The sequence below is a fragment of the Ammospiza nelsoni genome, chromosome 1 (assembly GCF_027579445.1).
Source record: "Ammospiza nelsoni isolate bAmmNel1 chromosome 1, bAmmNel1.pri, whole genome shotgun sequence".
NCBI classification, from domain to species: Eukaryota; Metazoa; Chordata; class Aves; order Passeriformes; family Passerellidae; genus Ammospiza; species Ammospiza nelsoni.
In genome coordinates, this window is record NC_080633.1 from 7182550 (window position 1) to 7195306 (window position 12757).

The 12757-nt window shown below is 38.6% G+C and overlaps 1 protein-coding gene across 2 annotated transcripts in view; it reads right to left on the reverse strand.

Annotated features, from left to right (window-relative positions):
- KMT2C (lysine methyltransferase 2C) overlaps positions 1–12757 on the reverse strand; it is a 187666-nt gene that overhangs the window by 53429 nt on the left and 121480 nt on the right. For both annotated transcript variants that reach the window (XM_059469749.1, XM_059469741.1), the window contains 7 exons: positions 11257–11358; positions 10978–11082; positions 9645–9826; positions 8808–8972; positions 8101–8210; positions 2679–2744; positions 1024–1236 (listed from right to left, as the gene is read on the reverse strand). In XM_059469749.1, the coding sequence (XP_059325732.1) occupies positions 1024–1236; positions 2679–2744; positions 8101–8210; positions 8808–8972; positions 9645–9826; positions 10978–11082; positions 11257–11358 (943 nt within the window). The remainder of the gene's footprint in view (positions 1–1023; positions 1237–2678; positions 2745–8100; positions 8211–8807; positions 8973–9644; positions 9827–10977; positions 11083–11256; positions 11359–12757) is intronic.

Sequence of the window (12757 nt, forward strand, 5' to 3'; positions counted from 1 at the left end):
AACAAGGGAAGTGACTAGCTGCCTCCAAATTCAAAAGCATTTTTTGCTGTCAAAAACCCAGCTGATGGAGAATATGAAAATATGAGATGAAATTTCAGAATCCATGTAATGCTAGGATGATGTACCAAACCCTGTGAATACTGCAAGACATGAAAGAAAAACAAACTGTTTAAAAGGTTATAAAGAAATAAAAGGAAGCTATTTTTAGTAAAGAATAGTTCTAGTCAACAACAGAGGGTAAGAATGTGCTCATCAAACAACAGGAACAACACTTCTATCAACAAGCTAACACTGAAACTTCACTGATGGCTGAAGTACCCAGCTTCTTATGACATTTAACCTGATTAACAAGGCAGTGTTGCAGTAACAGAATTGTGGGGAGGTGGGGTGCCTGTGTGCCTCAGTTCCTCTCCAGAGACACCTACATAACCCAAGGCAATGACCTTCTCACTTGCCACTGGAAGGAGCCTTGTCCCAGGCCATGGATTAACCCCTACTGTGCCATCACCCTCCTCAGCACACACAGGCAGATCACAGCAAGTGTTAGCCCAGATCACTGACTCCTACCTTACTTCTTTCAGAAAAGAGAAATACTCTCAGCAAAGAACTACTGCACTTTCCCACTTGATTTTAATACCAGCCTCTCAGTGACACAGATGTTGCTTTGCTGAGCCAACACTTTCAAACAGTTTGCAGTGAATTTGAGTACACCTGTACTCTGTGAGTGTGCAATGTTTTCCACAGGCAACCCAAAGATTAGACAAAAAATCATCTCCTATTTCCAGTGCTGGCAGCCCTAGAAAGGTGAGTTTCCTATAGGATGGATGACCCGTAAACAGAACAACAAGGAAAATTCCTGAAATGGACAACAATGAGCTGTGACTACTGTTCAAGAAATTTCCATAAAACATTCTGTACAGAACACAGGAGTATCAGTGTAATAAAAACTCCCAGGGATATTTGCAATACACACGGGTACTGCAACACTCCAAGCTACAAGACATGCCAAAAGTAGACTGCTACCTCTACTGTCATCCATCTCCCCATCTCTTGAGTGCTCTGACTGGGCATCTGGGGGTGTCTGAAGCACAGCCACACTGTTCTGATTTATAATCTTCAGTTTAAGCTTTGGTTTCGTCCGTTTTCTTCTCGGTACTGTAACAGTGAGGCTCTGTAACTGAGACATGCCGGATTCTGTCAAGCAGACTCCATCCTGGGTGTATGTCTTCGGTGGGTCTATAAAAGTTGAATGAATCATAACAGCAATATAAAACTCTTTTAATTTACAAGTCTTTGATTTTTTTAGGAATAGCACTTACAAGAGTTAATAATCCACAAGTATGGAGCTGACCCATGAGGGAAGAAATTGGAATAAATAAACCAGAGATATCAGACACTGTCTTACACATTACAATTACAGCTTTATGATTTAGAGTCTGTGGTCAAATCCAGCAATAATCCATTACATTGCTATGAAACAACTTATATCAAGGACTCATTAGAAAGAACAATTTGATTATGGAAGTTGGTGCGTTGCAGGGTATTTCTGTATTACTGGCACCCACAGAAAACTGTGAAAGTCATACTTTGGGTCCCTGTTGATTGTCAGCCAAGGCCCCCATCCAGTTCTCAGCACTTTACCTTCATCTTATTCATAACCTTAAGTCTCCAAGAACTCCTGGTAACTCAGAGAAGTTATCAGCCCTATTTCATAGGTAGACAAAAAACCCAAGTTGTATCAAGTGAGCTGCTCAAGATCAAAAATGAAATTGTGGGTAGAACCCAAGTCTCCCAAGACCTGCAAGACTGCTTCTTCCTCAAGCTGTTAAATGACAACTGAGTCCACTGATAAGCTCTAATATTCTTTAATTCACCATGCAGAAAGGCCCTGCCACCTGTGCTGAGGCCCTGCAAATGGAAGCTTGGGAACTTTCAGGGAATTGCTAAATAATGAAGAGGCTGCAATGATGCTTCAGCTCTCTGGAGCCAATTACATCATAATTTGGTAACACAACTTTTGAAAACAGACAAATATAATAACATTTGTTCCATTTAACCAAAAACATTTCCTCATGTAACATCTGACAATACAGCTGGTTCTGAACAAATTCTTCCCACTTGACTGCCTTCTTACACTGAACTTGAAAGGTGTGTGTTTCAAAAACATCTCACACTCTTTTTATGATTGAGTATTTGAGGGGAGAACCTTCTCTGAGGTGTTAAATAGAAAAAAAACCTCTAATGTGATGGAAGCTGTCCTAACATGATGGAAGCTGCTGGGTAAAGACTGACTTGGGAGTAGGCATGTCAGGATTATAGATTCCTAGCACAAACCAGACAAATACAGAAAAGCTGCATCCTCCTAACATCTCAAGCCTGTAAATATTTGTGTACATGCTTGACTCAGCCACACTGTGTTATCACCACTGATATTAAGGCAAGCAGCTAAGACTGTAGGATCAAAGCATAATTTAAAGTAATTATTACAGTGCAGGTACGGCAGGCAGAGAGAAGAAAGAAGAGACAATGAGAAAAAAAATGGAAAGCATGCTGTGGTAACTGAAGGATAGTTAATGATGTGTGTTACAAAACCACAGGAAAAGGAATTTTTGTCTCATGTAAAAATATACCCTTAGAATATTCTAAATGATCAGATATTAAGCATTTCCATTCTTTACCTAGTTCTTTTGATTTTGAAATAATCTGAGCTCCAACTGATGAATCACAACAGTCCAAAGAAGGCACTGAAAAATAGAGGGAAAATAATTTCAACTTTTAAAAATGGTGACTTGATTTAAATTGAAACTATCAATTTTCCTTGAAGCAGTTCCATTAAACTCCCTAATTTATACTGTTGGCAATCATTTACTTGCACCTATAAAATAAAGTGCTTTTCAGTATCACAGATGTGACTACAAAAGAAGCCTGATAGAAACTGAAGTTCTCCAATTTCCTAAAGCCAAGAATGGCATTGGAACAGTACTGAAGTCAATGGGAAATTATCTCCTTCTACTGGACCAAGGGCAAATGAATACAGTGGGTCTTTTGGGTTGGAAAGCAACCTGTACACTAGTCATGATGTTCAAGTTTTGCTGCCCTAATCATTAAAAATGTGAGGGTTTTGTGAGGTGAGTATTGATCAGTATTTCCCCAAAGAGGGGCTTTGCACACAAGGCTCTCACTGTGTCTGTGCTGTGCTCTTACACAGCACTTGGAGAAGGCTGAGGTATTGAGAACAGATAACAGGACCTGTTAGAAGTTAGATGGGGCAATTCTTATTCCAGGTAAGAGTACTGAAAATGGAAAGCAGAAACTCAAAAACTACACCTTGTGTGCTACAGGGCAGCAGTGGAACAGTGTGACTGATAAAATAATAATCCAAATGTCCTGCAACACAAGGCTACTTCTGCAGTGGGCAGAAATGCTCTTCCCTTTTGCCTGAACTACATAACTGCAATCAGGCTTCACTCACCTATGATGTGTACACTAAACTTTTAATATTAGTAGTGACTTCACAGAGATTACACAGACAGAGCAGTAAAGGGAAAATTAGGAGCTCCTATCTTGCAAACACTGAACTAGAATCAGAAAACCTGTTAGTCAGGCACAGTCAGCATTACCACAGAGACAAGTTTATCCACACTTTTTTCCTTTTTCCTTGGCCTAGAAATCTTACTCATGCTGAATTTAGGACTCAAGATAACATCTGGAGTATTTCCTTTGTGCCTGTCACACAAGCTGAGACCCCTGAGGCAGAGAACCTGTGGGGGTTCTGTGTCACATCAACCATGGCAGTGTGCTGCTGTTCCCACCTCACAACACACCATGGGAGCCAGGACAAGATGGGGAAAAGCACAAAAGCTTCCAAGTAACACTTAAAATGAGTATGAAACATACTGGATGCTTTCTATATAAACAAATATAAAGAAAGTGCAAGTCTGCCTTCAAGAACTACAGTGCTTTGAGAATTTTATGCAATGTGCAACTAATGCAGAGGGTATGACCTACAGAAAACCAGTATGTCATGCAATTAGTAAATAAAAGGAACCTATCAGAGCTACTGAAAAACTGAACTCAACAGTGGAGAGAAAAACAAGGAAGAAAATAAATTGAAAATGACATTTTGAAAGAGACATAAAGCCAGAAAGAAACAAAAACAGGGGACAAGCTGCAAAAAAGAAGATATTCAAAACACTGAATTGAAAAAAAAGGATATAGGCAGATTGTAAGAACTATTCAAACTGGAATAAGACATCATCTGTTCATTTAATTTCTTATAATTTACAAGATGGTTTTAAGAATGAAGTAGCAATTATTGAATTGGAATCTAAGGTAAACAAGAAAATCAGAAAGACAGTTGTGAACAGAAATTTGAAATCCTTAATTTAAAAGTCAAACAACAGAGAGATCATCTCATCCAGGTCAGACTGAACAATTTTAGCTCTGGAGACTGAATAGAGTTGAAAGGCTCAAATAAACAAGCTGACAGTGACAGAGGTGAGGCCTTCAGAGACCCACTCACAAAAACTGCACAAACAAACAGTGTTTGAAGACAGTATCAAACAGACTTCCAGAAAAGAAGCTAATTAGGGTGCAGATTAAGGATTACAATCAATGAAATGGATAGCAGAAAAGCACAGTACTGTTAGAGAAAGCCTATCCAAAGGGAAAAAAATAAAAAGCTAAAATAGTGCTTTCTGAGGCATTCAGCTGAAGTTAAACCAAAATTGTTAAACTTATCTGCAAAAGGTTTTAAATGTGCTGAATATTGTACAGCATTTAGTAGCCTCTGTTGAAAGCAAATAATTGCAGAGAATACAATGATGAGAAAAAAAAGCAGAGTTCATTTTTAAGGCTGTTATAGAAAAAAAGAACTCTATGAAAAAATGCAACCAGCAAATGAGATAGAGTGGAATGGCTGATGTAGAATACAGCACTAACAGAGCACTCTTTATTGGGTGCCTGCATAGCTGTGTCAATGACACAGGGATTTTTCCCGGTAAATGCAGTAACACAAGAACATTAGAGCTGACATAGTAAGTGTGCTAAATAATAAAAAAAAATGAAAAGTTAATTTTTTAACACACAGTATTATGTTGGGTTTGTATCTTGTAAAGTACATAGAATTAAATTTCAGAACAAAGAAAAATTTACATCAGTTTAATGAAAATGATACAACAGAGACTGCTATCCATAATGTGTCTCACTGGCAATATCAGGTACCCCTGGACAGGGCTAAGTGATACCAAATCCTCACTGCCTCCATGAGCATGTTCACTGGAGCCCCAGGAGGAATAACTGCACAGGCAGCTGCAGAAACTGCACTCAGATCAGTTCTAACTCTTACAGAAAACCAGGCAGAGCTCTGAATCCTGCAGAGGAACAAAAACAGCACCAAGGGAGGAGGAAGCCAGGGTCTGGATGGAGACAGGATGGGATAAGTGAGGAGGGATGAAATTTGCAGATGGGGCATGACATGCAAGGGCAAATGACACAAAGGCAGAACTGCTGAGGAGATGGTCAAGAACTGTCCAGGAGCTGATGTGGGTGAGAGATACAAACCCCTCCTGAGTGTGCAGGAATTACAGCACAGGGGCAAAGCTGCTGCTACCTAATGCACCTGCCTAGAATCTAGTCATGAGAATTTCTACATTTCTCTAGAGGACACAGCAATATGCTGGGGGACATTTTTTATAACTTCAGAAAGTACTAAAAGGAACCTGATAAAACAGTGATCAGTGATAGCTATTTCACAATAACCTAGTAATGAAGGTTTCTGGTACACTACACTGGAGCAAATCTTACGCCATTCTGGCTTTTGATACTTATGTGTGTTCAAGAATAAAACCAGTATCTTTAATTTCTATTTCCTGAAGAAGATGACTTTTTAAGAATTTCAAGTACGATGAGACAGGGAAGAGCTCTTACAAATTTTAAAAAGTTTCTACTTTCTGAAGAAAGAGAAATGAAATCTCATTCTCAATACCTACACACAAGAACCAGTTACTCTTCACCAAGGGTACACCTGCAATGTTTTGTTTCTTTATTAGGTTGAGGGGTTCTTGTTTCTTCTAGAAAGAAAGTGGTTAAAACCCCTATAACAATACTTGCAACACACCTGACACATCAAATGGAAAGGGCAAGAACCATCCCAGTAAGAATCCCACAGTATGATACATTTTTAGATGCTTTCTACTCTAAGTAACATTTATTTCCCTAAGTTTATCAAACACTAATTCTTCTCACTTTGAAAGAAAAAATTACAGAAATTTTCCAGAGAAGTTTTAAAAGAATTCATAAAAGACTGAAATATTTCATATAGAAGAACATGCAGGTATTTCTATCAACATGCATCAAAGGACATATTCAGACATGCAACTGTGCAAATTTACATGTGTTAGAGAGGTTTTAATACTGAGTCAAAACAGGAAAGAATAAACCAAAAAACTTGTCTTAGAAAAAAAGGTGAAAAAAACCTGCAAAGAAAACTTGGGAACTCCCAGAGGATTGGTTCCTATTCCTTGAAATCCAAACCTAAGCAACACAACTACATAGAGGTGTGCAGGAAGGACTAACTCAGGGGCCAGCTTCTGCCTGGAAGTGAAACACCTCTTGTGAAGCTGTTCCATCTCACATATCATGGACTTTAATTATCTCTACAAGGTAGCTCTGCCAGCTCCAAGGAGAAAGGAAGAAGTATTTCTTACTTGGATCTTTTTGCTTTAAGTACTCAAAGCTTATTATAAAAATAAACAAAAGTCTGCATTGTATCTGCAAGTTTCTTGCTTTTTCCACTTCAAAAAAACCTCTTTCCTTTTGAATTTCTGAAAACAGATCTTTACAATGAAGTGACTTGCAGAAACACAGAAGCATTAGTCATTTTTCTATTAGTGATAAAAATGGGTTCCTTGGGAGTGTTCCAGCAGGGAGTATATAAACCTCCAAGGTCAGGTGAGTAAGTTACAATTACTGCTGTGGTGAGGACATCAGTGTTAAGGGACATTAGATGCTCTATTGAACTTTTCTTGGCAGACCTCTCATGCTTCCCAACATCTTCCATCTTGATCAGGAAAACCAATCTTACTGAGAACTTCTTAGTGGATATGAATTTTTCTTGAAACATTTGCTTAGTTCTTGTACCTTCCTCCTCCTGTTCTCTTGTGATACCTCAATGAAGGGGCAATATGAACACTTTCATCTGCTTATGCTAAAAATGGGAATAGGTGTCAATGTTCAAGGAGCTGACTGAAGCAGCAACTTCCCTGAGCTGACATGCAGGGAAAAGAGACCTGGGCTATCACCCCTGCAGCAAGACTAAAATATAAGGCTATAAATCATGGCACAGGCTGGCAGGCACTCACAGAACATTAACCAGCACCATCCCATGGAGCCAGATGCTGTAAATGTGCTTAAAGTGGAGTAACCTCAGCTCCTGAAGTGCCACTGCTACAGAACTGTGACACAGACCAACAAGGCTGCTGGTGTCCATGTCCAGAGAAATGCCAATTTCATCAGAAGGAATTACACATTTGAATTAAAAAGGAAGTGATAACTCCCAAAGAAGTATGGTCAATTCTTTTCGAGAGAGCAGCTAGGGAGGGAAGCATTGGTCTTGAATACTGGGAGAGCTGAGGAAAAGGCATTAGAAAAACATAAAGGAGGATGGGAAAAATGCTTACACAGACTATTGTTACAGCTATTGCTGCCTCAGCCTCAAAGCATCAAAATACACAAACTTTTTCTGCTTAGAAATAATTTTCTGATTCTTCTGTAGATGTAACTTTAGAGAACTGGGCTTTTTTCCTTCTACTTGACTAAGTGAGATGCCTTTGACCCCTTCACTACCAAATGCTTTTAACAGTTTCTCCCTATCTTCAATATCTCTACCTAGGATACCCAAGAAGTTTCTTCTGGCATAAATCACTTGAGAACGCAAAAGAGCCTAGGAAATTTTCACAAGAGGCCTTAAAACAAACATGAAAAAAACAAAATCTTACTTCTACCACGAGCCAAACCTCCATGAGAACACAGAACACATTCCCAAACCTATTTATTTATTGCAGTGTGTAATCCTGCCATTGGTTTCGATCGTCTCCTTACCGTTCGTTGGTGGAATGTATGGCCTACAAATGGTACAGTCAAAACCCATATCAGCTATGTTTTCCACTTCCTCCTCTGTGTTTAAGTTCTGACAGATTGCATGCATCCATCTAGAAATTAAGTGGGGGAAAAAATACAATTTAAAGGAAATAGGTGGTGTTTTAGGAGACCCAAGTATCAGTCTATGGTCCAAGCAAATGGGGGATAGTTGTTCAGTTTGAATTCTTTTAGGGAGAAACCACAGAATGAGATTTTCCATATACAGCATCCCCTACAGTGGTGTGTGTTACATCCTGTATATGAAGCAGCAGAACAACTATTTCCCTCTACAGGAAGGAACTCTCTATAAAACAATCTCCCAAGTACGTTTTTGTATGGTAATTTTCTCCCTATATTGCAATAATTTTAATTACTTTATACAATGTAATCTAGATTCAGCCTCACAACAATAGTCTTGTGAGGTAAATTAGTTTTATTTTTACAGGGCAGCAGGGAAGAGGCACAGAGTGATTAATTAATTTGCCCAGAGCCAGACAGTTAAGTCTGTGGTACAACCAGAAATGAACTACTAAGAGACTTCTGAGACTCAGTAATCCACTGTTCTTTACCACATGATCATTTCCTTCATCTCTACCCTTCAACTTTAGGGGGAAAAATTAAAATAAGACTTGAACAAGAAATGTAAGTGAAATATGAGAAATCCTTACCGATCACACTGTCTACACTGAATTATGAGCTCCTCATCCCTGTACGTGCGGTAGCAGATGGGGCAGGTAGACAAACTTGCACAGGGAGCACACTGGGTGTAATTGTTTTGCCATTCACATCTTAAACCTGGAGAAGTTGCTCCACAGTGTCTGCACCAAACACACCTACAGAACAGACAAAAAGATTTATTGCTGTCAGTTCACAGGAAGATGATTTTGTGGCTTTAAATCTCTTCCATTTAGAAAGAGGTGAGTAATTAAGTTTTAACTTAACAACATGTTTAACCACAAACGTTTAACAACATTTTTTGTACTTTTAAAATAAAGTTCCTAATTAATAATTCCCTTGAAACTGCAAAAGCAGGCAGATGGGTTCTTGTAACAGCTCAACAGGTCAAAGAAGTTCATGCTTCCAGTTGCCATTCACTTTGAGATCTGGAGACTTAACCATGAGAGAGGTCTGGTCTGTTTGTGTTTCACCAAGTAAAACAAATTGTTTTCACAGGGTTTTATGTCAAGAACACTAGGGTGAAGCACCCATTCATCTTTCCAAATGAACACTGGAATGACTACAAGGAATATAAATTGGAATATTTTTTTTGCTATGAGTTTCAAAAGAGAAATTTTGCCTATCTCTGCTTATGTGGTTTTTGGTATGAGAAGCAGTTCTAATTGAATCAAACAACTCAAAAGCATTTTGTTGGCTTTGTTTAATACACCTGACTTAGACACAACTAAAACCTTGTTACAATTCAACGTGACATCACAAATACCAAGTGACAGAGAGAAGCAGAGGAGGCCAGCAGTCAGCAGCTCTGAGCCCAGCCCCAAACACACCATTTGCACTTCCAGCCTCCCTTTGGCACAGTCTGCAGGGGTGGGTCCAGGCAGTAGGTGTGGTAGCTGATGTCGCAGTCATCACACAGGAGGAGTCTCCCTGGATCTGTGGCTTTCCCACAGGCTTCACACACAGTGCACTCCAGGCACCTCCAACCTTTGCTGAGTACCACTTTAGTAATCTGAAAAACGCAAGGTGAGAATTAGTTGAAAACGGCTCAGTGAAGTGTGATCAATGTATAAATTAAGGTCTGGCATGTGGAGCTCAGGATGCTCCTCTGGGCACATCACCCACATCACAAGGAGCTCTTTAGCAATTAGACTTTCTGAAGCTTCAATGAACAGGAATGGATTAAACAGAAAAAAACTGTACCCCTTTCTAATTTTTTTATAAACAGGTGCAGTGTATCCGTTTTTAAGCCACCTGACTGCCAGGACTTTTCAAATATCATGGAAAGTGGCATGGCAGCTGCATCAGCCAATTCCCTCAGGACTCTGGGATGCATCTTGTCAGCTCCCAGAGATTTGTGTACATTCTGGTTCCTCAAGAGGTCACAAACCTGATCCTCATGATGTGATCATGGTGCTGGAGTTTTAGTCATCTGAAGCAAGCATCTAACTTACTGCAATTAATATATAATGCAAGAGTGGTATATAAACAAAAAGTCAAATGATAATTGCATGAAATACGCATATGGCATTTTTTAAAGTATGTGCAAAATAAAGTTTTTGACATGTTTAAAAAAAAAATCCCACTTTTACACAGATATACTTACATCACAACCAATGAAAAGTGTACAGTGTATATACTGCAGTAAATAGCTTATTTTGTGCTTGCTAGGTCATTTCACAGCATTCAAATTTAATTTTCACACATTCTCTCCTAGGCTAATGAATGTAAAATGTATTAATTAACCACTCCAACTGCTGTCAATTCTGACAGCCAACAGGCAAATTGAATCAACTAAACCTTATGCCCCAAGTAAATGAAGATGCAGTGTAATTTTTTCTTTGTTTTTAATTCTGCTTGTATCTAGGTTTAAAACTTGTATCTTAAACTGTTATTTTAACCAACTGCTGGATAATCAGCGCTATTTATGGTTGTGAAATTACAAAAAGGTTAATTTCTCTTGAGGCTATGCATACTATAAAATGACATTTAATTAAAGTCTTTCATAAGTCACATACAAATAATGGTCACATTAGCTGATGAATATCTAACAAGTTAATGACTCCCCTAATTACCACAAAACCGAAGGCAGCGTGGTGCTATTAAAGTACAATATGAAAACAGTGCAATCAAGTAGTTTTTGTGTGGAACAAGAGCACTCACCTTAATACTGACACAGTATGGATGGTAACACTGCCCACACTGGGAACAGGCCAGCAGCCGGCCCTCAGCACCTTGGCCAAAACTGCCACAAACCACACACATATCCTGCAAGGACACACAAGAGCAGGCTCTCAACACATGCCAGACACTACTTCTGAAAACATCTAACTAAAATCCAACTAGCTTGCTGTATAATTTACCTCCTAACAAGGACTTCATTCGCTTTTTTATAATTAAGAGCAGAGAAACAAAATGAAGAATTGTAACTATTATCCCAACCTGATGGAGAGTGAACTTGTCACTGTTAGAGAACAGGACAACTGTATTATGCATCGAGTTTTCTTCCTCATCTTTATTAGATGAAATATCCATGGTTGTGACCTATTAAAAAAACACAAAATATAAATACCAAGCACATCACATTTTGTAAGACATGAGACAACATGAAACATTCTCTAAATAAGTTTTGCACGTATTTATTCATACAGTTTCAACTTTCATAAAAAGCTGCCTCCATCAGAAATTACTGCATTAATTCACCTTTTCTCATCATCAGTATTAGTTTCACACACATATTCTCTTCCTCTCCGTTTTTCACCTTCACATATTATCCCATTCCATTACACTTTCCAATGGAAATGGAAGCAAAGATATACTTGAATTAAAAAATCACTTAGCAGAAATTGTCACAATGTGCCCAGTCTGCTGTTCCCTGCATGTAAATACTGAAGTTCTTTTTATCAAAAAGTTAACTGCAGTGACAGACTTTCGAATATTAATTCAAAAACCAACTGCAGAAATGTGGTTTGTCCCATATTGCCTAAAATGAGGTTTAGCTAACGTTCCAAGTATGTTAGAGGACTAAGCAAGAGCTCTAAAGTTACTTGCTGTAAGCAGTTTACGAGGCTTATCTATCTACCATAAAAACCTGCACTGAACTTGAAACAGCTATTTTGATCTGAATCCATCAGCTCTTACTGTAGACAATAATCTTGCTTTTTCATCAATGATTTTTATTCTGACCTGCCCTTTACTAATTCAGCATATTCATATACAGATTCTCAGGAAGAGAAACACAAATGAAACATTTCAACTGTGTTCTGACTTTCATGTGAATCTTAAAATACAGAATTTGCTGTCCATGAATTTAATAGGCCCAACTATTATCTCTGAACCAGGAATATAAGGGGACACAGTTCCATAAAAAAAGATTGCTAGGGAAATGTAGCTTTGTTTCAGCAGCTGTTCCAATTATATATATGTGGATTATTTTAAATACAGTGTAAGTCCTACAGAGATAAGTTTTGTTTAAATAATAATTTAAATATTTTACAAATCCAAATGTAACTCTAGGGACAAATGTAAATACCACAGTATCAACTAGAGGAATCCCTCTGATACACAGCTGCTGAAACTCAGCATTTACTAAGAAACAGCTGAAAAGGGAATATATTCTTTATGTGTTTTGATTGCCAAATATTTGAGAGCACTGCAGCTGTAACTAACCAGTTAACTCCAGAGCACCTGAAACACCTTGATACCTTCAGGGACAACACTCCCCTTACCTACTTTTGCACAGGTTTCACAAGGTTCTTGTGACTGCACATGCAAAAGAGCAGAATTTGCAGGACTGGCTGCAATGTTGGTGTCTGCTGAATCCCAGCACTGACCCACCGTGGGTTAACCTGTACCCACCTTTTTCCTCATTCCCGAGATATACCAAGGTACTTCCAAATCTGTGTGGCTGTCCACTGATCCCCTGCTGAGTAAGAACGATTTT